This window comes from Triticum urartu, chromosome 1 (assembly GCF_003073215.2).
Source record: "Triticum urartu cultivar G1812 chromosome 1, Tu2.1, whole genome shotgun sequence".
Lineage (NCBI taxonomy): Eukaryota > Viridiplantae > Streptophyta > Magnoliopsida > Poales > Poaceae > Triticum > Triticum urartu.
In genome coordinates this window covers 510,265,817-510,287,242 of record NC_053022.1, presented here as the reverse complement: position 1 = coordinate 510,287,242, position 21,426 = coordinate 510,265,817, and the positions used below count along the sequence as shown (strand labels likewise).

Sequence of the window (21,426 nt, the reverse complement as noted above, 5' to 3'; positions counted from 1 at the left end):
GACCCAGATGGCAAACCGCCTCTCCTTCTCTTTGCTACGACATTGAGTTTTATACAATAATTATTTGGTAAATTGGTAGGTGTATGACCCTCTACACTTCAACAAGACCTGCTTTAACGTCGGGATAAAAGGAGGAGGATAGTAATCCCAGACACCTAAAGGGAATATGAGTACAGTAATTCCTTGGAAACTTTGTATATTGGCCCTTTTTAGACAATTATACGTTCTAGAAGTCAATCCTAATTGATCAATAAAAATACAATTCATGGAATTCCTTTTTTGTTTTTTCTTCCGACTAGTTAATATTTTTTTTGAAAAGTAAAAAGGAGTGGAGTAAACCTTTTTTTTCTTCGAAACTACTGCCCTCTCCGCGTGTAAAGATGGAAGATCAATCAACCAAATTACGAGAAGCCTCATAAAGCATGTCCTTAGGGGTTAAATCTTGACATTACTTCTAATTAAACATTACACTATGTTTATAGTGTTCCACACCAATCCTATACAAAATGCTCGGAATTTTGTGGATGCTAAATGGCCACACCCGAACATTCTGTGATGAAGTTCCACTGAGCAGTCGAGGCTTACGGTATGGGCCCCAAGACAAAAGAGGGATGATAAATACAATGTCAGCGGCTCAGCACCTCTTCGGCGAAACTCTTACTCCCCCCTCCTTCTCGTCATGTTTCTACCTTTCACCTTATTTCATGATCCGTCCTCATCCACCTGGTAAAGGTGACTAGTAAGGTGGTGACCTACAGGAGGAAAAGAGGTCACACGAGGGAAGGATGAGGCATATGTGGCACTTAGAGGATCAAAGGCGAGATGATGAAGAATGATCGTGATAAAAAAGGATAATTGTCGGTGGAGATCGAGAAGACCTCCGTATCCTCTGCGGCCAAACGTGTCATGAAAGGGTATACGACAATCCTATCTATCTATCCATCTATCTTGATCACGTCTATCTCTTTTCCTTTTCTTCTCTTGGTGATCTTTGTTTTCTAGTGTATACTCACTCAGGGCGGTGCCTCTATCTCTCTCGTGACGATGTCCCGGTCGGTCTCGGGATCTCTATCTAACCGACGTTAGCTCCACTTCCTCGATCTCTATCCATCAAGCGATGTTGGCGTTTGCTTCTAGACGACCGACTAAGCGTTACGGCGGCACCTACCACCTACTTCCTTATCTTCGCTTTTCATTGCTAGAAGACACAACCCACAAACGCCACCGCGCTACACGGCATCACAAGCGTGCGTTATAAGCATCTTCCGTATACAACTGACCACAACTATGGAGAAATCCAGAATATCGTAGAGTTCTTATCGAAGCCATCACATGCTGGTAAACGTGAGAATGGGGGACTTGAGTCTTACGAAACACAAAATGGTGGTTCTCATCAATAATTACGCTTTTGAGTCCTGTAACATAGAGAGATGGTTCTTCGCCGCCTCACTGAGAGTTAGTTCCCCACCTTAGCCATGTCGGCCATTGACTATTGTGGACATACAACATTTTAACCTAACACACAAACCACACAAACATACACGCAACCGAATCCACCATAATGACCGAAATCTTCTTCACGTCAATCATATATTCATATGGCCCATTGAAATCCAGGGATTCCTTCGCAATAAGAAAAACAAATCTGCATATATGTAAGCAGCTGAGCATGATCTATCAAACACTTGCAGAATATACTCCTACTCCTAGCTACAACCTTCTGGCATTTTCTAACGGGTTCTACAAACGGCATCCGCTCAACCGGAGCAACAACCATCGAGGCCGACCACCAACCAAAGCAAACAAATGACCGCCCCCCTGCCCCACCAGTGGCACACCGGGTAAATAACCCGCAACCCGGGGCCTCTTTCCGCCCCCACTCTCCTATAAATCCGGCAGGACAGCTCACCTCCCTCACCCTCTCCAATCTCTCTGACCGGTGGACTCCGTGTGGGCGGAGCGAAGTGGGAGCCAACGCCAAGCCAGCCGAGCCGACTCCTCTCCTCCTCGCAGCAGTTCGTTCCCGATTCGCCCCCAAATCCAGCGCCCTCCCCGCCGGAATCCGGCGCCGAATCGAGCAGGTATGAGGCTCCTCTCCGATCTCCGTGCTTGTAAGGCTGCGAAATGCGATCTCGCCGGCGTTTAGGCCGTCGATTTTGGCGCGGTCGTTGGGTAGGGGCGCCGGTGGTTCCGCCAGATTCGCCTTGGTATTTCGTTCCGCTTCGTAGCATCCGACGGCGCCATCCGCTTTCCCCGTTTCTCACCTCTCGCGTGTTCGGTAGCGCCGCCGCACCCGCCTGGCCTCGCCCGGTTCGCCTCACGCGGCGCTCCCGTTGCGGCCACGGTCTCGTTCCTCCGCCGCGCGCCTCGCTGTCCTGGCGAGTGGCACTCCTGAGCCCCCTTCCTGGACTCCAGGGTGCCTCCTTGCCCCGCCGCGGATGGGAAGGGGTGGCAGATCTGGGCATGGGGAGTAGTGTTCCGTAAAATTCGGTTCAAAGTTCCCATAGATCTAGATGATAGTTGTGATTTGGCGTCCTTCTGGGTGACGAATTGGTCTATAGAATTTTTAATTTTGTGCGGTTGGAAGATAGATTTACGGTATTATGAAGCTTGGTTTAAGTTGAAAGTTGTCATGAACATGAATTGAAATGGTCGGTGTTACTTCCATTTGTTCTGTAGAGAGTTTGTATGATCATAGTTGAGCGATGGTAAGCGCACCAGCGCGGGATCAGAAAGCGAGGAGTAGGGATTGTGTTCATGGGAGAAGTACAACAGGATATAGGGCTAGAGCGTGGACGGAAGGGGGACAGCATATTCTGGCAGCTTGTTGTTGCTGTCGAAACTTGCCCGCCTGGATGCACTATTCTTGGTGGGCTATTATTGATTGTCAAAAAGTTCTCTCACTGATTTCGGTTGGGTTCAGTTTTATTGCTCGTTGAGGTGTAAATATAGGTTTGTAGCTCAGCATTTTGTTTCCTGAAGTAGCGGTCTAGTCTGATTCTAAAGTTAGATAGCAGCTCTGAAAAAAATTAGTTTCTTAGAATAGAATTACAACATGCATGAAGTTATTTGTAATTTTTGTGTTGTATTGGAGATATGTTGCTCCAATATCATTATGTCCTATGGTGCATTTATTTTCGTAAGCAGGATATTTTACAAGTGTTGTTTGTCACCTGATATATGTTAATCCTTTCTTGCGTGCAGAGAGCTTGAACTGAGCTATGGACAACTTGTGGCATCTCGGAGATGAGTTCCGTGGGCAATCAAAGGTGGTGGAGGACCGCCAATGGTCTCTCATGACATCAAAGCTGGCTGAGATCACAAAGTCAAAGGCTGAGAGGATGAATGACTTTGAGTATGCAAGGATGAACACCGTCCCTGATGTGAAGCAATGGGATAAGCAATCCTACCACCAAGAAGACAACAAGATGGACCACCTCAATCTTGGCCTCATGAACCTGGATCTTAAGATGAACGATCTCAAGATGAACGAGGCTGCCATGAAGTACCCTTTCCGCAACATGGCCTATAACATGAACCCCATGTACCCCAAGGGAAACAACGGTAATGTCAATTCATTCAAGATGAATGTCGGGGTCAACAAATATCCGAATAATCAGAATGGGAAGGAAGCAAACGGCAAACACAATGGTGGTAACAACAACAATGGAGGCAACAGCAACAACAACTCTGTTGACAAGCGCTTCAAAACATTACCAACAAGCGAGATGCTACCAAGGAATGAAGTTCTTGGTGGATACATCTTTGTCTGCAACAATGATACCATGCAGGAGGATCTCAAGAGACAGCTTTTTGGTATGCCTACTATGTATCCTTGTAAATCATTTCACATACCATCTCACACAATTATATGTAAGTTACTCTGTTACTCATGGTTTGTTCTGTTCTGCAGGCTTGCCAGCAAGATATCGTGATTCAGTCCGAGCCATCACTCCTGGTCTACCTCTTTTCCTCTACAACTACACGACCCATCAGCTACATGGGGTGTTTGAGGTGTGTGATTGTTTCATTTGCTGATAACTACGAGCCTCCTTATTTGAATGGAACTGCAAGCCTCTTCATGAATACATTGTAACAGTTGTATTTGTCATACATAAATGCTTATATCATTTGAATGGATAGTTTCGTGTGCTGTTTCTGAATTTCCTTTTAGATGAAAAGTTTTAGCTAGTGTTTTCTTGGAACTGAATTAAATAGGAAATGCCATTTTGGCGGTGTAGATACTCTACCATATGTAATCAAGAACTTGAACTTTCATGTTCTTCTTTCTTCTAGGTGTAATAAAACATGGTAGGTTACCAAATTTATTCCTGTGCTTCTAAGCCAACATTCTCCTGATGTTACGTCCCTATTAGCCAAACATGCTTCTGTGGCCCTTCCGGTTTTGCCTGGCTGAAATTAGAAGCGTACCTGTTCTCAAAGTTCCATTTCAAATGCACATGCGTCTTGGTTGAACTCTAGCACAAATTATAGTGCTTGTTCTTCAGCATTCTAATCAGATTTTCTTGTGTCTCAGGCTGCTAGTTTTGGAGGATCAAACATTGATCCCACCGCTTGGGAAGATAAGAAGTGCAAAGGTGAATCCAGATTCCCAGCACAGGTAATTAATTTCCAAGGTTGACATATGTTTATAGAATATCAGGCTTGTTTTTCATGATCTGACATATTCATCATCATATCAGGTGAGGATCCGCATTAGAAGGCTTTGCAAGGCCTTGGAAGAGGATGCTTTTAGGCCAGTGCTGCACCACTATGATGGTCCTAAATTCCGCCTCGAGCTCTCCATAGCAGAGGTATATATACCTTACTCCAGCTGCCACGATAATAGATGCTTGAGTAAGACAGGTGGACTGAACATTCTCATCTCAATTTTGCAGACACTGTCACTGCTGGACCTGTGCAAGACGGAAGACGCCTGATCTGCTTCGGAACATGGTTGTGGTTGCTCTGTGGTTCTTTTTAGTAAATATCATCCCTGTAAGTTGTGGAAGATGTTTTCACAATGATCTGTTCCGTCCGTCGTCCATGAAAGCGCAAGCTGTTGGTTGGTGGTGCATTTCCCCCAGAAAGGACCTGGTGCTTGGAAGAAGTAGGCCTCTAAAGATGTGAGCCTGTCTGTGTCGGTGCCGTCTGTCCGTAATCTCGGTGATGTGTATGTTCTTCATATTTATGTATTTGTAGTGCAGTATGCCCGCCGCCAGCGGGGAAACCCCGAAAGACGGGGGATACTGTTGTGATGCATCATGAATGCCCCAAAGTGAGGGCGGTTGATGCTGGGAGTGTATCTGTTGTCTCTGTACCTTACCTTGGTTTGGAAAGTTGGAACCTTGCATTTGACTTATGCTGCTGTTTCTGTACCGCTGCCAGTGTTGGAAGTTGAAACCTTGCAATTTTACTCGTTGCTTGCTTTGTTTTGCCGGTTTGGCCTCCTGATGACGCTGTGCCCAAAATACACGCTCCGTTCATCTTTCTTTCACGTTCAGTGGCTTAGGTAATCTTCATTTGGATGATGTATGAATGTACTCCCTCTCCCTGTTACTAGATTCCACTATAAACCACATACGGATGTATGTAGATGCATTTTAAAGTGTAGATTCACTCATTTTGCTCACTATGTAGTTCATAGTGAAATCTCTATAAAGACTCAAGGTTGTGTAGATGCAGAGCTGAGAATTGGTGAGCTGAGGTGGTTACATTGTTGGCTAGATCAAGGTTGTGTTCTAGGTGCACCAAATCTTATAGTACGTGTCAAGTGTTACAATCCAGAGTGACATCCTACTGGTGTTGATTGCATCAGTTCAACTGCTCCTCCTCCCGGTAACACATCCCAGGACAAGTAGTCCCATCACCTGTTTTTATTGGGGGCCTGTCTCAGGGTCTCGGCAGGTTGAAACCAATGCTGAGCTCAACGGACACACCAACCAATCCTAGGAGAATATACCATGTCCTGTAGTAAATCACTAGGAATTTTGCAACATATGGGCAAGGTCTTTACCCTTGGCATGTGATGGACACGAAACTGTTCGGTGAGTTGGACATGGAAGCGCGATCAGGTCAAGGTGGTTTCCTATTCTTACTGATGCACGATTCGTCTAGTTTAAAGAGAGAGAAATATCGTCGCTTGCTTCCTAGGCCACTAACTCATGGTGATTCAGCATGGTGATTCGGTGCTTGCTCCTTGTGTCTATTAGGAACGTATTGATTATCTAGATAGAGTTCTGTTCATTGCCACCAAGCTGGAATAGCTCAGTTGGCTAGAGCGTGTGGCTGTTAACCACAAGGTCGGAGGTTCGAGCCCTCCTTCTAGCGGATTGTTTTTCCTTTTTGTGTTTATTTTTTCTTCTTTCCTTCTTCTAACGGGTTCTTTGATTTTTTTTCTTTCCCCTTTCAATTTTCGCGACTAGTATTTTTCTTCTTTCCTCCTAGCGGGTTCTCTGATTTTTTTCCTTCCCCTATTAATTTTCACGACTAGTATTTTTCTTCTTTCCTCCTTCTAGTGGGTTCTCTCATTTTTTTCTTTCCTTTTTGTCTCTATTTTTCTTCTTTCCCTTTTTGTTTTCGCAACTACTGTTTACGCACTACATCACATCGTGCCCCCCCCTATCTTCTGCATATGACATAAACCAAACATCTAGTTTCCATCTATACCGATTTGTTTTAATCAATTTTATCTCCAATTTTTGATTTTTTTTCCTTTCCTTTTTGCGTTTATTTTTTCTTCTTTCTTCCTTCTAGCGGGTTCTCTAACTTTTTTTCCTACCCCTTTTAATTTTCGCGACTAGTATTTTTCTTCTTTCCTCCTTCTAGCGGGTTCTTTCATTTTTTTTCTTTCCTTTTTGTCTCTATTTTTCTTCTTTCCCTTTTTATTTTTGCAACTACTGTTTATGCACTACATCACATCGTGCCCCCCCCCTCCCCTATCTTCTGCATATGACATAAACCAAACATCTAGTTTCCATCTATATCGATTTGTTTTAATCAATTTTATCTCCAATTTTTGTTTTTTTCCTGTCTTTTTTGCGTTTATTTTTTCTTCTTTCCTCCTTCTAGCAGGTTCTTTGAATTTTTTTCCTTCCCCTTTTAATTTTCGCGACTAGTATTTTTCTTCTTTCCTCCTTCTAGCGGGTTCTCTCATTTTTTTTCTTTTCTTTTTTGTCTCTATTTTTCTTCTTTCCCTTTTTATTTTTGCAACTACTGTTTACGCACTACATCACATCGTGCCCCCCTATCTTCTGCATATGACATAAACCAAACATCTAGTTTCCATCTATACCGATTTATTTTAATCAATTTTATCTCCAATTTTTTATTTTTTTTCCTTTCCTTTTTGCGTTTATTTTTTCTTCTTTCCTCCTTCTAGCAGGTTTTCTGATTTTTTTATCTCCAATGCGCACATGTCGTCTCTCCTTTCCTTTTTGTGTTTATTTTTTCTTCTTTCTTCCTTCTAGCGGGTTCTCTAATTTTTTTTCCTACCCCTTTTAATTTTCGCGACTAGTATTTTTCTTCTTTCCTCCTTCTAGCGGGTTCTCTCATTTTTTTTCTTTCCTTTTTGTCTCTATTTTTCTTCTTTCCCTTTATATTTTTGCAACTACTGTTTATGCACTACATCACATCGTGCCCCCCCTCCCCTATCTTCTGCATATGACATAAACCAAACATCTAGTTTCCATCTATATCGATTTGTTTTAATCAATTTTATCTCCAATTTTTGTTTTTTTCCTGTCTTTTTTGCGTTTATTTTTTCTTCTTTCCTCCTTCTAGCAGGTTCTTTGAATTTTTTTCCTTCCCCTTTTAATTTTCGCGACTAGTATTTTTCTTCTTTCCTCCTTCTAGCGGGTTCTCTCATTTTTTTTCTTTTCTTTTTTGTCTCTATTTTTCTTCTTTCCCTTTTTATTTTTGCAACTACTGTTTACGCACTACATCACATCGTGCCCCCCTATCTTCTGCATATGACATAAACCAAACATCTAGTTTCCATCTATACCGATTTATTTTAATCAATTGTATCTCCAATTTTTTATTTTTTTTCCTTTCCTTTTTGCGTTTATTTTTTCTTCTTTCCTCCTTCTAGCAGGTTTTCTGATTTTTTTTCCTTCACCTTTTAATTTTCGCGACTAGTATTTTTCTTCTTTCCTACTTCTAGCGGGTTCTCTCATTTTTTTCTTTCCTTTTTGTCTCTATTTTTCTTCTTTCCCTTTTTTATTTTTGCAGCTACTGTTACGCACTACATCCCCCCCCCCCCCCCCCCCCCCCCCTATCTTCTTGCATATGACAAAAACCAAACATCTAGTTTCCATCTATACCTATTTGTTTTAATCAATTTTATCTCCAATGCGCTCATGTGGCCTAGACCGATCAAGCAGACTACGTGGATCTAAGTGACCATGTCGTCTCTCCAATGCGCACATGTGGCCTCTCCGGTGCACGCCTTTGACAGTAAAATGTGTCTACAAGTAGCATAGGATGAGAGTGTCCTGATGTGCGTCGCTTAAAATTGTTCCGTGCCGATGATACATGACATGATAAATCTTGGGATAGGACAGCCAGCAGGGAGCCCCCTGTCGTATCATTGCATACATCATGTTCATACACATACACATTCGAAACTTCCGCATGGGTGACATAGTACCTTCAACAGCGCGAGCCCTAGGTGCACAGCACTGTAAGATGACGGAGGAACGACACTGAAATGTCCAAGACGGACCAACACTTTGGGTTGGGTCCGTGCTGTGTGAGACTTGAGAGATGGACATGTTCAAACCTGCTCAATATATACATGGAACTTTCTCAGTGATCAAACCAGCGCAAACTCCAAACGAAAATAGTCGGTCAGATCCAACGAGGCCTCTACTCTCCTAATTCCGAATCAAACTAGGAAGCGTCCTAGTACAGATCGATCAAGGGACTCGTGGAAGGGAAGCAGCAATGACAATACAGCAGGGTAACTTGGATCGACCAACGATCAGATTCCATCATACATAACAGCACCATCTAACAAAATAACATATACTCAGTACTATAAAACCCAATCTAAAAACCACTATACCTGCACTATCAAAGGCTCCAGTAGAACAAACCGCACACCACCGCTCACTTCTTCTAGGCTCTAAACGCTGCATTGCAGGATTGTGCAACAACAGCCAAAAGCAGAACCAAACACACAACCCAGCCGAGTAATCAAAAGCTCCCAGATAACTCCTTCATCCAGCTATTCGCGGCACCACTGGCGCCCACCCTCTCTTTTGGCTGTACATCTCAGCTGCAACCTGCAACAATAGTCTTGCTCCTCTGGCTTGTAATTCTCGGACCCCCTCGCTTCTGCAAACCAGGCCAGTGTTCCAACCAGTGAGAAACTTGAGTAATAACGCTGCTCGGATCATGCGGATAAATACCTCTAAAGCATATATGCATTATTCCTACCTTCCAAATTGCCCTAAGCCCCTAATCACCGCTGCTACCCCTGCAGCCATTAGTCCTCTCGTCTTACCAGGAAATCTCATGATCCACAGAGAAATATCTTGTGCAGTGTCTAAATTCATGGATACCCCCAAAGCACAACTAACTGCTCCCCATACATATTTTGCCAAAGAACAGTGAATAAAGAGGTGATCCACAGATTCTTTAGCCTCACAAAATCGACACCTCTCATCTCTCACCAAACCTCTTTTTTCTCAAGTTATCTTTAGTCAATAATATACTATTCTTAAACATCAACCACAAGATAACTGTAATCTTAAGAGGTACTTTAATAAACCATAATTTTCTAAAACGACATCTAACTTGCAAAGCTTTGATCATCAGGTACATTGATCTAATGGTAAATTCACCACATGTAGTTAAAGTCCACACGCACTTATCTCTCTCCTCACTTTGAACCACGTCCTCACAGAGATATTGCAAATGCTGCTCAGCCAAATCACCCAACCTCCTCCTAAATTTGACATTATCCAACCCCCAATCACCTCTGCTACAGTAATATTAAAACTGGTGTTAGCATTATACAATCTATGGAACTTACTACACAGTGGAACATTACCTAATCAAGAGTCTTCCCAAAAGTCTAGTAGTTTTGCCATCCCCCACTCGCTTCCTACAAAATTTGTAATACTCTTTTCTAGTCTAAGATGCCACTCACAAAATGAGACTGAGTAGGTTTTCTCTTAATGCTGACTAGGACTCTTTATTACAATATTTACTTCTAATAATATCTTGCCACATACCTTCCTCATTTTCTATTTTCCATAACCATTTACTCAAAAGACACCTATTCATTACAGCTAAATCAACTACTCCCAGACCCTCTACCCCAATGAATAGGTTGGCAAACCTTTTCCCACTTCACTAAATTGTACTACTTGTCAGATTCACCACTATCCTGCCATAGAAGTCTTTTCATAAAATATTCTACTCTATGCAGAGGATCTTTAGGAATAGTAAACATAGACATCATAAAGTAAGGTATACTACTCAAACAGGATTTCAGCAAAATTAATCTAGGACCATAAGAGATCATTCTTCCTTGCCAGGCTCCTAGTTTCCCTTCCATCTTGTCCTCCACTCCTTCCCAATCACTATTCATAAGCTTAACACTATGCACAGGGATGCCCAAGGAAGCTACCAGCTACACAAGTAAAAAATTCTCTACATATTTTAATGTGATCACTAGCCTCTCATAAACAATAAAGCTCGCTCTTATTAAAATTAATCTTTAGACCAGAAAGATGCTTAACTAAGCATCAAATGTTCTTTAACACTTTGGCCTCTTCTTGTCAGCTCTTAATAAAAGTACTGTGCCATCAAGGAACTACCCCTCAAATCAACCCAGCTCTCTTAGCCCTATGAATTAATTCCTGCGAAACATCTACAGCAATGTTGAACAGCATAGGTGAGGGGGATCCCCCTGTGCAACAGCTGTTGAGGGGCATCTATCTGCAGGGAAACAAACAATTTCACACCATCCACCAAAAAACATATCTTCATCTGTGTTCTTACCGCTTCCCTTCAAGTAGTGCATTGGATAGTACCTACAAGAAATTTCTTTACCAAGTGAAGACTGGAGCTTACGTCATAGTTAAAATTGGACGTCATCCTCCTCTCAAGATAGAGTATGTTGGTTTTACACGTGGAGTACCAGATATCCTGTAGGAAATTTGCATAATAAACATGAAAAATAAAAAATAATAACTTGCAGAAATGATCCATTGATATGAAAATATAACTAGCATCAGATTTATTTAGAAAATCAACTAGTGTCAGCTATATTGCAATGGATGAAGCGGCATTATGAGAAGAAAAATAGTTTATCCTTTTCAGTTTGTAATGTACTGAAACAAGACCTTTTTCGACTGTTGTGATGATGTCAAAAGAGCTTCAAATCCATGGTAACATTCCAAACTGCGATCTGGACTAAGCATCAGTCCCAGGTAACTTCTAACTTCAGACCAACCCGACAGACAAAAGAGGCAGGACATGGCATTTCCTTACCAAAGGATCAACTATTACAGCAGGCATTAACGTTAATCTGTAAGAATGATAGATTCTACCAGTGATGGCCACACAAGAGGTTGGTAGTGTCCTTTATCAAAGTGCTGCCAGAAGGACAGTCGCACTTAAGAGCATTTTTTTCCAACGACGTGATATTAACTACTCTCATTTATTTATAGGCATATAGAAAATTCTATGTGGAGGATAAGCGTGCGCTTGATGTGGAAACCAGCAAATCCAACCTTAATAGGTTCAAGATGAAGAGTTTTTTGTGAAGAGGCAGAGTCTATTTCAGACAAGCAAATCAAAGGAGAGCCAGGAGACTTGATTTTTCCATCTTCGCCGATATCCTTCACTAAACAGTTCTCTTGAAACAACGTGTAATTGAACTGCTCAAGCCTGTAAAAAAGAGAAATTCATGATGAAATCAGAGCACTGACGAGAGATTATGTTCCACCCAGACCTAATTCAAGGATCAATAAAACGTAGATGTGGTTATGATATAACATACATTATTTTGTACATGCAGACATTGACTTGTCACTGTAGTTTATATCAGGGTTGAGGAAAGCAACACCACCAGTACCCCACAGGGGATAGAGGATCTCCCGAAAAAAATGTATGACACACATTTTCCACATGGTGCCTCTTCGTGGGCTTGTGTCATGTGAACCAAAACATGATACACCCATACCATCAACCTGCCACAGACCAAAATGAATAGCAACTTTCACACAAAGCATAACACTTCAGAAAAGGAAAAGGTAAGTTAGAATAAGGGGTGTGCTACGCGTCAAGATCAGCCGGGTCACGAGCCGTCGGATTACCGCATCACACGGCCGAACGCGCCTCCATACTGCAACACAGGTCTTGTTGCGGAATTTACATTTGCGGAAAGCACTAAAAACACGTCCCGAAGACCAAAATATCCCCCAAAAAGGATTCCTTTGGTACAACCCCTTTAGAAAACTATTCATGTGGATAAATGGTGGGGATTACAACGAGTCATTTACCACGCCATAAAGGGTGATGTAGTCTATTTCATGTGGTTGGATACTTTTTTTTACGGAACCTCGTCAGAGGGCAGGGTGCTCCTGCTATTTCATTAAGAAGAGAGTTGGCCCGGTTTATAGGGAAAACTAGGCCAGAAACCACACAACATGGTTGATTAGGGGACAACCGAGCAAAAACCCCAACAAAGAGTACAAACAGCCCCAAGCAAAACTAGGCACCACCACCAAACACAAATCAATCGATCGAGGGCCAAAGCGACCCGAGGTAGGAGTGAAGAAGCACTTCGATAACGCCTCCGTCGGGACAAAGCTTTTGCCAAGAGCTCTGCACACCACCACCCCACTGAACCCCGTGGGAGGGGATCCAGCCACGCCAATAGCCACCGGAACCTAGTACCAGCCACAATGATCTGGTGTCGGGATGAACTCTTCGGCAACGCCTCCAAGGAGGATAAAGATGCCTAGGATGCCTCCCCCGCCGGTACCGCCCCCCCGCCGGCCAAAGATTTCGCCCAGAGCCCATAGTCCCTCCACCTCGACGAGGGATACTGAGCATGGTGCAACCCACACAGCCCACCTTCAGGCCCAACCTCATCTCAGCCCGTCCGCATCTCCTTACATCACGCTTGCCCCCCTCCTCTCCCCTTATAGAAGCAGGAGTGAAGGATAAAGCAAGGGGCCACAGTCAGTTCAGGGCTCCTTTGATTCAAGGGATTTTCATAGGAATTTTGGAGGATTAGAATCCTTAGGAATTTTCCGATGTTGTTTGTTTGATTCATAGGATTGAATACTATAGGAATTTTTCGTAAGGATTTATTTGTACTACTTCCCATAGGATTTATACCATCCACTCAAACCTCTTTGAAAGAATAATTTGTCTTTCCTATGATGCAATCAAACAACCCAAAATCCTGTAGGATTGAGATGAACATGACATTACAATCCTGTGTTTTCCTATTCCCTTGTTTTGAAAATCCTGCGAATCAAATAGGCCCTCAATCTCTTTGGTCATTGCTAGCGAATGTTCGTGAAGCTTTGCACTCATAGACACCGATCCCCAGGTCGACGTGTGTGATTCATAGTGCCAGATCAAACAAACTAAGAGGAGCAGCGAGGAAGGCATGAAGAGCCATGGACTAGATAAGGTTTGTTCAAACGTCGTGGAGCAAGCGTGAGCTGCTATTGTTCTGGGCAGCAGCTTCCCCAATTGAATTGATACACCGGTGCGTAACAGACTAATGCATGAAGTGGACAGATATTTATTCCCGATTTGTGCGGAAGGTACAAAAGTACCCTCCATAAGTGATTTGAGTTACATTAACTGAAAGGGGTGCACCGACTGAAATCTCCCCGAGAAATCAATGATGTGATGAATGCAGCGACAGGCTACAAGCTTTAAATAGAGGAACCTAAATGTTCCTTGCCATATATAAAAGACAATGTGCTTTCAACTTTACCTTACCCCCTTCGATGTAGCACAAGAATCTTGGTTTCCACATGTTTGAACCAAAGCTGGCATACCAAATATTGAACTTTTGACAATGCGGATCTCCAAGCATATCATACTCAAAACATCACTCAGAACCAGAGGAAGTGCATGGCTGTTCATTCCCCAATGGGGAAAACAAGAAAGAGAAATTATTCAAGGGCTCCACCATCAGGTTAATATTTCCTATTGATCGTCTCAGCTATACAGTAAGCCTGCATGCATCAAGATGCATAAATGGTACTCCCTCCATCCCAAAATAAGTGTCTCAACTTTGTACTAGCTTTAGTACAAAGTTGTACTAAAGTTGTGACACTTATTTTGGGACGGAGGGAGTAAATCAAATGTGAGACTATTGGCACAAGATAATTAAAGTGCACAGTACAAACATAGTTGAGCTGTATAACTCTGTATGTTCTTTTGCAAGAGTTAAGAGTTTAAAAGTTGATAGGCACCTCAGAATAAGTATACACATGAAGCATTGATCACAACAACAAAAAAAGGTTCATCAAGTATGGATTGCCTGCGGAAGTGCGGATAATATGGAAATAGCATATCAACTGAGCTGTGTAATACAGTCCACATCACTCGTGAACATGCATTCATCTATGAAATTGGGCTACATTATGGTGCTTCATTATAACCCTGGAAAAAAAAAGAAAATCGTCCATTAAGAATGTGGTTTGAAAGCTGCAACTGTGGTCATGACATGTTGGTGAAAAGTAAGAGAAGATGGTGTCAAGTTTCCCAGCAAACGGATCTGGAACAGAGAGATCCACATCTCAGACATAAGAGCACAATTCATTAGTCAGAGGTCAGACCAAGCAGGCCCCAACTCAAGTCCCCAAGAAGAAGAAAATAGAAAGAGGAAACTCACCTGGATATATGAGGGCGTACTCCTCAAAGATACGTTCTCCGGAAGCTTACTGCTCAAAACAGGCCAGTATGTCTTTAATTCATCGCGTACCTGGTCAGTGTGAGGGGGAATGAGAACTAAATTACAGATACGCATAGCGAGACCAAAATTAGACAGAAATAGTACACTGCAGACCATTACCATTTGTATGACTCTCCATGTAGATTCGAATGGTTGCATCTCTGGAGAGGTAAGTGTGAATTTATCTCCCAACAATACTTTTGCACAAGCACAAACTGAGTTTGCTATGGACTCAGGGTTATAACCTCCTTCAAGGGCCATCACAATCCTTCCTTTTGCAAAACCTAACAGCTGCAGGTAAAATGTAGACAGGCATAAGCATCGATCAGCTGAGTAGAAAGTCCAAAAAAGTTATAGGAGATACTAATAAATTGATGGGATCAAATGAAAATTTTCTAACAGGTAACACCAAAGCATGACAACAAAAATGAATGACCGTGGCAATAACATAAACGCTACTCTATCACATCCAAACTCCAAGGTCAAGAATGAAAAATGTTTTTAAGGCCAGGAGAGCGCATGGTTCAGTGAGTTTAATAAAAGGTCATTTTGCTGCAAACGTGCAAATGCATACCTTTGTCAGTAGCAGTGCATATCCATTTGGAGTGATGCAGCAATTACCCATATCATCACCCAGTGCTAGCAAAAAAGAAACAGGGAAAATATTCAAAACCAGTGAGTAACAAGAACATGCATGATCATATGAGACACAGAAGTTTTGATTCCATTGGCATGTAATAGCAATATAATACAACAAAGCCACAGCGGTTGTCAAAATATCTTCAGTGAAGATCTCATTTGTCACGCAAAAAGGGAATCAGGTATATAAGGAGTAGTACTCGAACAGTGCACATCTAGTACATAGAATAAACTACAATGCCGGTATATAGCAACAGTCAGGCTTCATTTGAAGTGCCTAGATTAGTTAGATGTTTAAATTTTAGGGACAAGATAGTTTCTAAGAATTTTCTAGCTGTCTACCTGCGTCAAACCCAGCAGACAGTAATATTATATCAGGATCAAATGCTTCTGCAACAGGAAGGAGTACATGGTCCCATGCAGCAACATAATCTGCATCACCGCATTCCGCATGCTCCCAGGGCACATTAATGTTGTACCCTCGACCAGTTTCATCCCCAATGAAAACGTGTGATGCATCCGCTTCATAAGGGTAGAAGCTTCCATCATCATATCTACAGAGCAAACATTGGAATAATAGTTTACACATTACTGAAGGATCAACAGAATGCAATGGAACAACTGCAAAAAATTGAGATTTCGATCAGAATTGGTTGGGTAGTTCTAGGAGAGGCCTTTACCAAAGATGGCAAGTTACACAATCTGTAGATTCATCAGCCAAGGTAACATGTATGTAAACTTAAATGATAAGCGGTTAGAACAGCAGCTTTCCTCAGGTACCTACCTACTACTCCCTCCGTCCCATAATGTAAGACGTTTTTTGACACTAGCTAGAACAATGTTAGAAGAAGTTTCGGCGTTGGATCTGGGAGGCTAGAACTTTTCACATATATTGGAGAAAGAAAGAATAAATATCAACATCATGTATTTTGGATGCTCCAGACTATAACAGTGCAGATAAATCAAATATATTAGAGCAAGAGTTGTATAACAATCAGTTTTCAAACATAAGCACTGAAGTTGCATTACAAACATGTCTTTCTAATGTAAACATGAACCGTAGTATCTAGCCCTGCAGATGCATGGGAGACTAAACTCAGATAGCAATAGAAAGTAAACACAATGAATTGATTAATATACCATAACCAAAATCAAGGGTGGGCAGGTGACAATTCAAATGACAAATAAAGTAACCATACTATGTTGATTAGAAGTTTAGAACAGATAATTCAGGCTATTTCAATACTAGTAGTGTCAACATAGGAAGTAAAATGGTAAAACCATGATGAAACAGAAAAAGGAATAAGCCTACAGTATAAAGTTATCTGTTATAGATTCTTCCATTGACAACGGATTAATAGTTAATAGGTTCCATGGCACATTAATCACAAACTGGGCTCAAGCATTTAGGTCGTGCTATACAGCCCAACTGGATCAACAAAACTGAGACTTAATCCCGATCATTACAGGTACAATATCCAAGAGCATTATAGTAAGGTGAGCTCACAAATATCAAAAATGAGTTTGTTAATACCATGTAAATAAGAAATGGAGTTTCTAAATTTCTATGAACTGCAGAGATCCACTGTAAGAAAACGCTCTCAGCATCCTACATCCATTCAAAAAGCAGTAAGCCATAAAACTGTAGGCAACAAAACTACCACGGCTTCATGAAGGTTATGAAGCTAGTCTAAAGTCTCAACTAAGACTTCTTCTTTATATCTAATGCGTATACATACAGTGGTTTGCATGTTTGCGGAAGCAAAGTCTGAAGTCTAAACAAAAATAGCAAAGCAACGCCAAGTTATTGTGTCATACCTGTGCACTGAAAAGAACAATACACGAGGGTCATTATAAAACATGTTCTGCGTGCCATTTCCATGATGAACATCCCAATCGACGATTAATATCTTGCTGATACCTAGGTCAGGCTGCAACAGAAAAAGGGAACTCAGAAAATGACTCCATGTTCTCAGTAGGTCACATCATAGCAAATTGATATGATTGTTCCTACAGAGGAAATGATAAACAAAAACAGCACGTATTGATCTTAACAGAACATTCAACAGGAAAGTTTCAAATACGCACCCTTTCATTTAAGAGGTAGTTAGCTGCAATTGCCACATTGTTGAAGAGGCAAAATCCCATGGGCTTGCTATGTTCGGCATGGTGGCCTGGAGGCCTGACTAGAGCGATCGCAGAACTCAGCTCACCAGCTGCAACCTTCTCAGCAACCTACTTGCCAAACGAGTCATTTTGTCAGCACTCAGGATCAACGGAACCAGAATTGCTGTATAAGACTAGTGAATACATATGCAATGTAGGAAAAGTAAACGGAAATTACCTCGATGACAGAACCGGCTGCGAGGAAAGCAGACTCTGAGGAGCCTTTGTTGAAGTAAATGGAATCGAGTTTCTCAGCAGTATTTTTTCGCTCGGAACTATCCTTCGAGCTGATATTCCTTATCAGATCTATGTGATTCGGGCCATGGACAGAGGCTATATATTTTTCCTTGGCTTCCTTCGCCCTCATGCCCACACACCTGGAAGAAACTTATGTTACACTACAGCCACAGAACCTTGCAAAGTCATACAATTATGAATCTAATCAATCAAAGTAATGCAAGCAATGGACGGCACAGAAGCTATAATGCCGATGTTCAAACTTCACTCTAGTGGCATACAAGTTACCTTTTCTTAAGGAAACAGCAGGACTCTGCTGTGTATTTTTATTGTTTTTCAAATAAATGTTACTCCCTTGTCCAGCTTGAAAAACGATCTTATATTGTGGGATGGAGGGAGTACAAAACAAAGTTCAGAAATAAAATAAAAGAGCTACACAGGCCTAGTGAAAACAAACAAGGAACAGAAAATACAAAAGGTACAATGAAGGCAGAACTAAGTTCATCTGAAAGCTTTGACCCAATCAATCAGGCCACTATACTCCTTCCTTTTGGCCCTGTAGGTGAGCCTGAGCCACTGCAGTTCCTCTTTAAATCGACGCCTGCAGGGATCCGAGATACTGTACCACAAGGAAGGGCTGGAGTGCCCCAAATTGCAGAAATACCAGAAGGACGCTGTTCCTTTCAGATATGCAGTGCATAAATGTTTGAACCTATAATGCAAACAGTGGGCAGCACAGAAGCCATAATGCCAATGTTCAAACTTAACTCTAGTAGCATCCAGGTTACTGTGCACAGGCAATGGCTTGAGTACCCAGAACTGCAGAAATACCAGGACTCTATACCTTTTCAGCGCTACTGTGCATACATGTTTGAACCTATTATCTGAAGAAACTTATGTCACACTAAAGCCACAGAACCTTGCAAAAGTCATACAATTATCAATCTAATCAATCAAAGTAATGCAAGCAATGGACAGTCCAAGTTACTGCACACGAGGAAGGACTGGAGTGCCCCAAATTGCAGAAATACCAGGACTGTTCCTTTCAGCGCTACATGGCATACATGTTTGAACCTATTGTATGAAGGATCTATATACTCTCCCCCCTTTCTCAGGCCCTTCACCATTTCGGGCGCTTCATCAGATAACCAAAACATAATCGTGCAGATTTACAGTCGTAACAGGAAACAGATCAAGCACAGCGGGAGCGCGCGAGGACTTCCCATCCCATCTATCTCCGGCGATTCCACGGAACCGTATGCAGAAAAAAAAAAGGGGGGGCACGAGGTGGCGCTGCTCTCGCTTGAGAGAGTCGCTGGCGGCGCGTACCTGGACGTGACGCCCTCGGCGGCGAGCTTGCGCCAGATGGCGCGTAGCCGCTCGGGGGTCTCCCGTTCTTTCTTCCCGGCAGGCGCGTGCTTCAGCATCCGCTGGTCATACAGCAGCCCCACCCTGGGCGCCGCGCCCGCCTGCCTCGATGTGCCCGCGGCCGCCGCCATCCTGCGCCGGCGGAGGAGAGACCGGAGGCGGAACTCGGGGTGGAACCGGAAACGGAAACCGGGGGCGGGCGACACGAATGAGACTAGGGCCAACTCCAACGCACAACGCACGAAGTCTGGGACAAATGCCACGGCCAAACGGGCCGTGCTAACTGGGCCGGCCCGGTAGCACGCTGGCACGGCACGACCCAGGCTAAACGGGCCAGGCCCGGCATGCGGCACGCCATGGGCCGTACCTGGGCCTGGAGGCTGGGCACGCGGGCCGGCACGGCACGGCCCGTTTATTTTTTTTGAAATATATAAATATATGTCCTATATAAATATCTATAATACTCTAATATGTTCAAATTTTTTGCCGTGCATGCGTATTTTAGTGCTTGGATCTTTTGTATTAGTGGTGTTATATAGTGTAGTCTTTGTTGAATATTGTCTTTGGAGGCCGAGCTCCATGGAGCTCGGTTTTGAAAAATTCGAATTTCATCAAATTTTATATTTTCTGCATTTTAAAAAATTCTAAAAAAACACAGATATACATGAAGGCATAACACATATGTGTGTAAATTTTCAGGACAAAATACGTTGAAATGAGGCCTGTGCAAAAATGACAAATCTAGGGCTTTTTAACACATGATACTATTCATCCTCCCGGACCATGAATTTGTCATTTTTGTACAGGTCGCATTTCAACGTTTTTCATCCTGAAATTTTACCCACATACACATAACATTCTTGTTTACTTGCATACTTTTTAAAAAAAAATTTAAACCAAATAGTTTGAATTTTGATTTATTTTCAAAAAAAGGCCTCCATGGAGGCCGAGAGCCAGAGGTCCATTCTCAATCTTTGTATTTTTTTATCCTTTTGTAATTCTATAGCATGTCTTGTATTCTTTTACTTATTTGAGATGGAAGTTTTTAATGATGTAGGTGCTAATAAAGCTCTAGATTTATCCCACATAATAGTCTAACAAATTTTGCAATTTTCCACATTTTTTGGCCTTTTCACTGTTTTCAGAGGTATTACGAACAAAAAAGGAAAAAAAAACCGCGCCAGGCGGGCCAACGCGCCGCAACGGGCCGACGTGCCGTGTGCCGGCCCATGTAGCCTACGTGTCGTGTTTGGGCTGCTAGCTCCAGTACGTGGGCCGGCACGGCACGACCCGGTTATTATTCGTGCCGACGCGGGCCGTGCCGGGCCAGCGCAGCCCGTTTGGCCAGGTATGAGCCCAACACTCGCGTTCGGGGGCAAATTATGTTTGACTCGCCCGACCCAATTCCGACGCAAATTTTAGCCGGATTTACGCTCAGACGAACACATCATAGACATGCACGTGTCCTCTCGTTGTTTGCCCTCGGGCCCACATGTCGGCAATGCAATTGGTTCCCACCGGCCCCATTTAATCCGCACGTGTGGATGGGCCCGCACATGAGCCTCCCAGCCGCCCTCAATGCGTCCTTTTTAATGATGAAGCCGTCGACCGGCCAGTCCACTTTTGAATTCGTCCACACTCTTCTATTGTCGCTTCGTGCCCCGACAAGCCCAATCCTAGCACTGCCCTCGCTCCCGCCGGCCGCCGACCAGCCATGGGGATGTGGAAGTGGATCCCCGGCAAGAAAGGAAAGCAAGACCACGAAGCAGGGTCGTTCTTCACGTCGTTGGGGAGTGTCATTGCCTACTCCATCTCGCCGCCCACCGCCTTTGCTATTTCACTGCCCACGGTCATACGTCAAGGTGGAGGTGTGCCAGCTCTACTGGGACACGACCACCCCGCTGTCGTGGTCCGACGTGCATCTCCCGAATGGATGACATCTCAGCCCAGATTGGGTGCCCGTGCCGCTAATCACGGCGAGCGAGCGCACCTGTCTGCTGGAGATCAACTGTCGGTGCTCCCACATGCCTTTGGATCACCTCGATCATCCTAGGTATTGTTGGTGCAATAATTTG

At 43.1% G+C, this 21,426-nt stretch overlaps 1 protein-coding gene, 1 non-coding gene and 1 pseudogene across 2 annotated transcripts; 2 read left to right on the top strand and 1 right to left on the bottom strand.

The window, feature by feature from the left end:
- The first annotated feature begins 1,889 nt into the window (after positions 1–1,889).
- Positions 1,890–5,362, top strand: LOC125523619 (B2 protein). Its single transcript, XM_048688645.1, has 6 exons — positions 1,890–2,081; positions 3,205–3,816; positions 3,914–4,014; positions 4,538–4,621; positions 4,704–4,814; positions 4,899–5,362. The coding sequence occupies exons 2-6, from the start codon at positions 3,222–3,224 to the stop codon at positions 4,938–4,940; spliced, it is 933 nt and encodes a 310-aa protein (XP_048544602.1). The 5' UTR covers positions 1,890–2,081; positions 3,205–3,221; the 3' UTR covers positions 4,941–5,362.
- An 894-nt stretch (positions 5,363–6,256) lies between these two features.
- On the top strand, positions 6,257–6,330 carry TRNAN-GUU. The gene has a single exon. It is a non-coding gene; the product is annotated as a tRNA-Asn (tRNA).
- A 2,420-nt stretch (positions 6,331–8,750) lies between these two features.
- Positions 8,751–19,576, bottom strand: LOC125533007 (annotated as a pseudogene).
- Positions 19,577–21,426: the final 1,850 nt, after the last annotated feature.

What these genes read in the sequence shown, in the direction of transcription:
- LOC125523619 (XM_048688645.1), top strand. Translation starts at nt 3,222, where the DNA reads ATGGACAACTTGTGGCATCTCGGAGATGAGTTCCGTGGGCAATCAAAG. An exon ending in TCTCAAGAGACAGCTTTTTG is followed by an intron (nt 3,817 to 3,913) that starts GTATGCCTACTA and finishes TCTGTTCTGCAG; the next exon opens with GCTTGCCAGCAAGATATCGT. An exon ending in AGCTACATGGGGTGTTTGAG is followed by an intron (nt 4,015 to 4,537) that starts GTGTGTGATTGT and finishes CTTGTGTCTCAG; the next exon opens with GCTGCTAGTTTTGGAGGATC.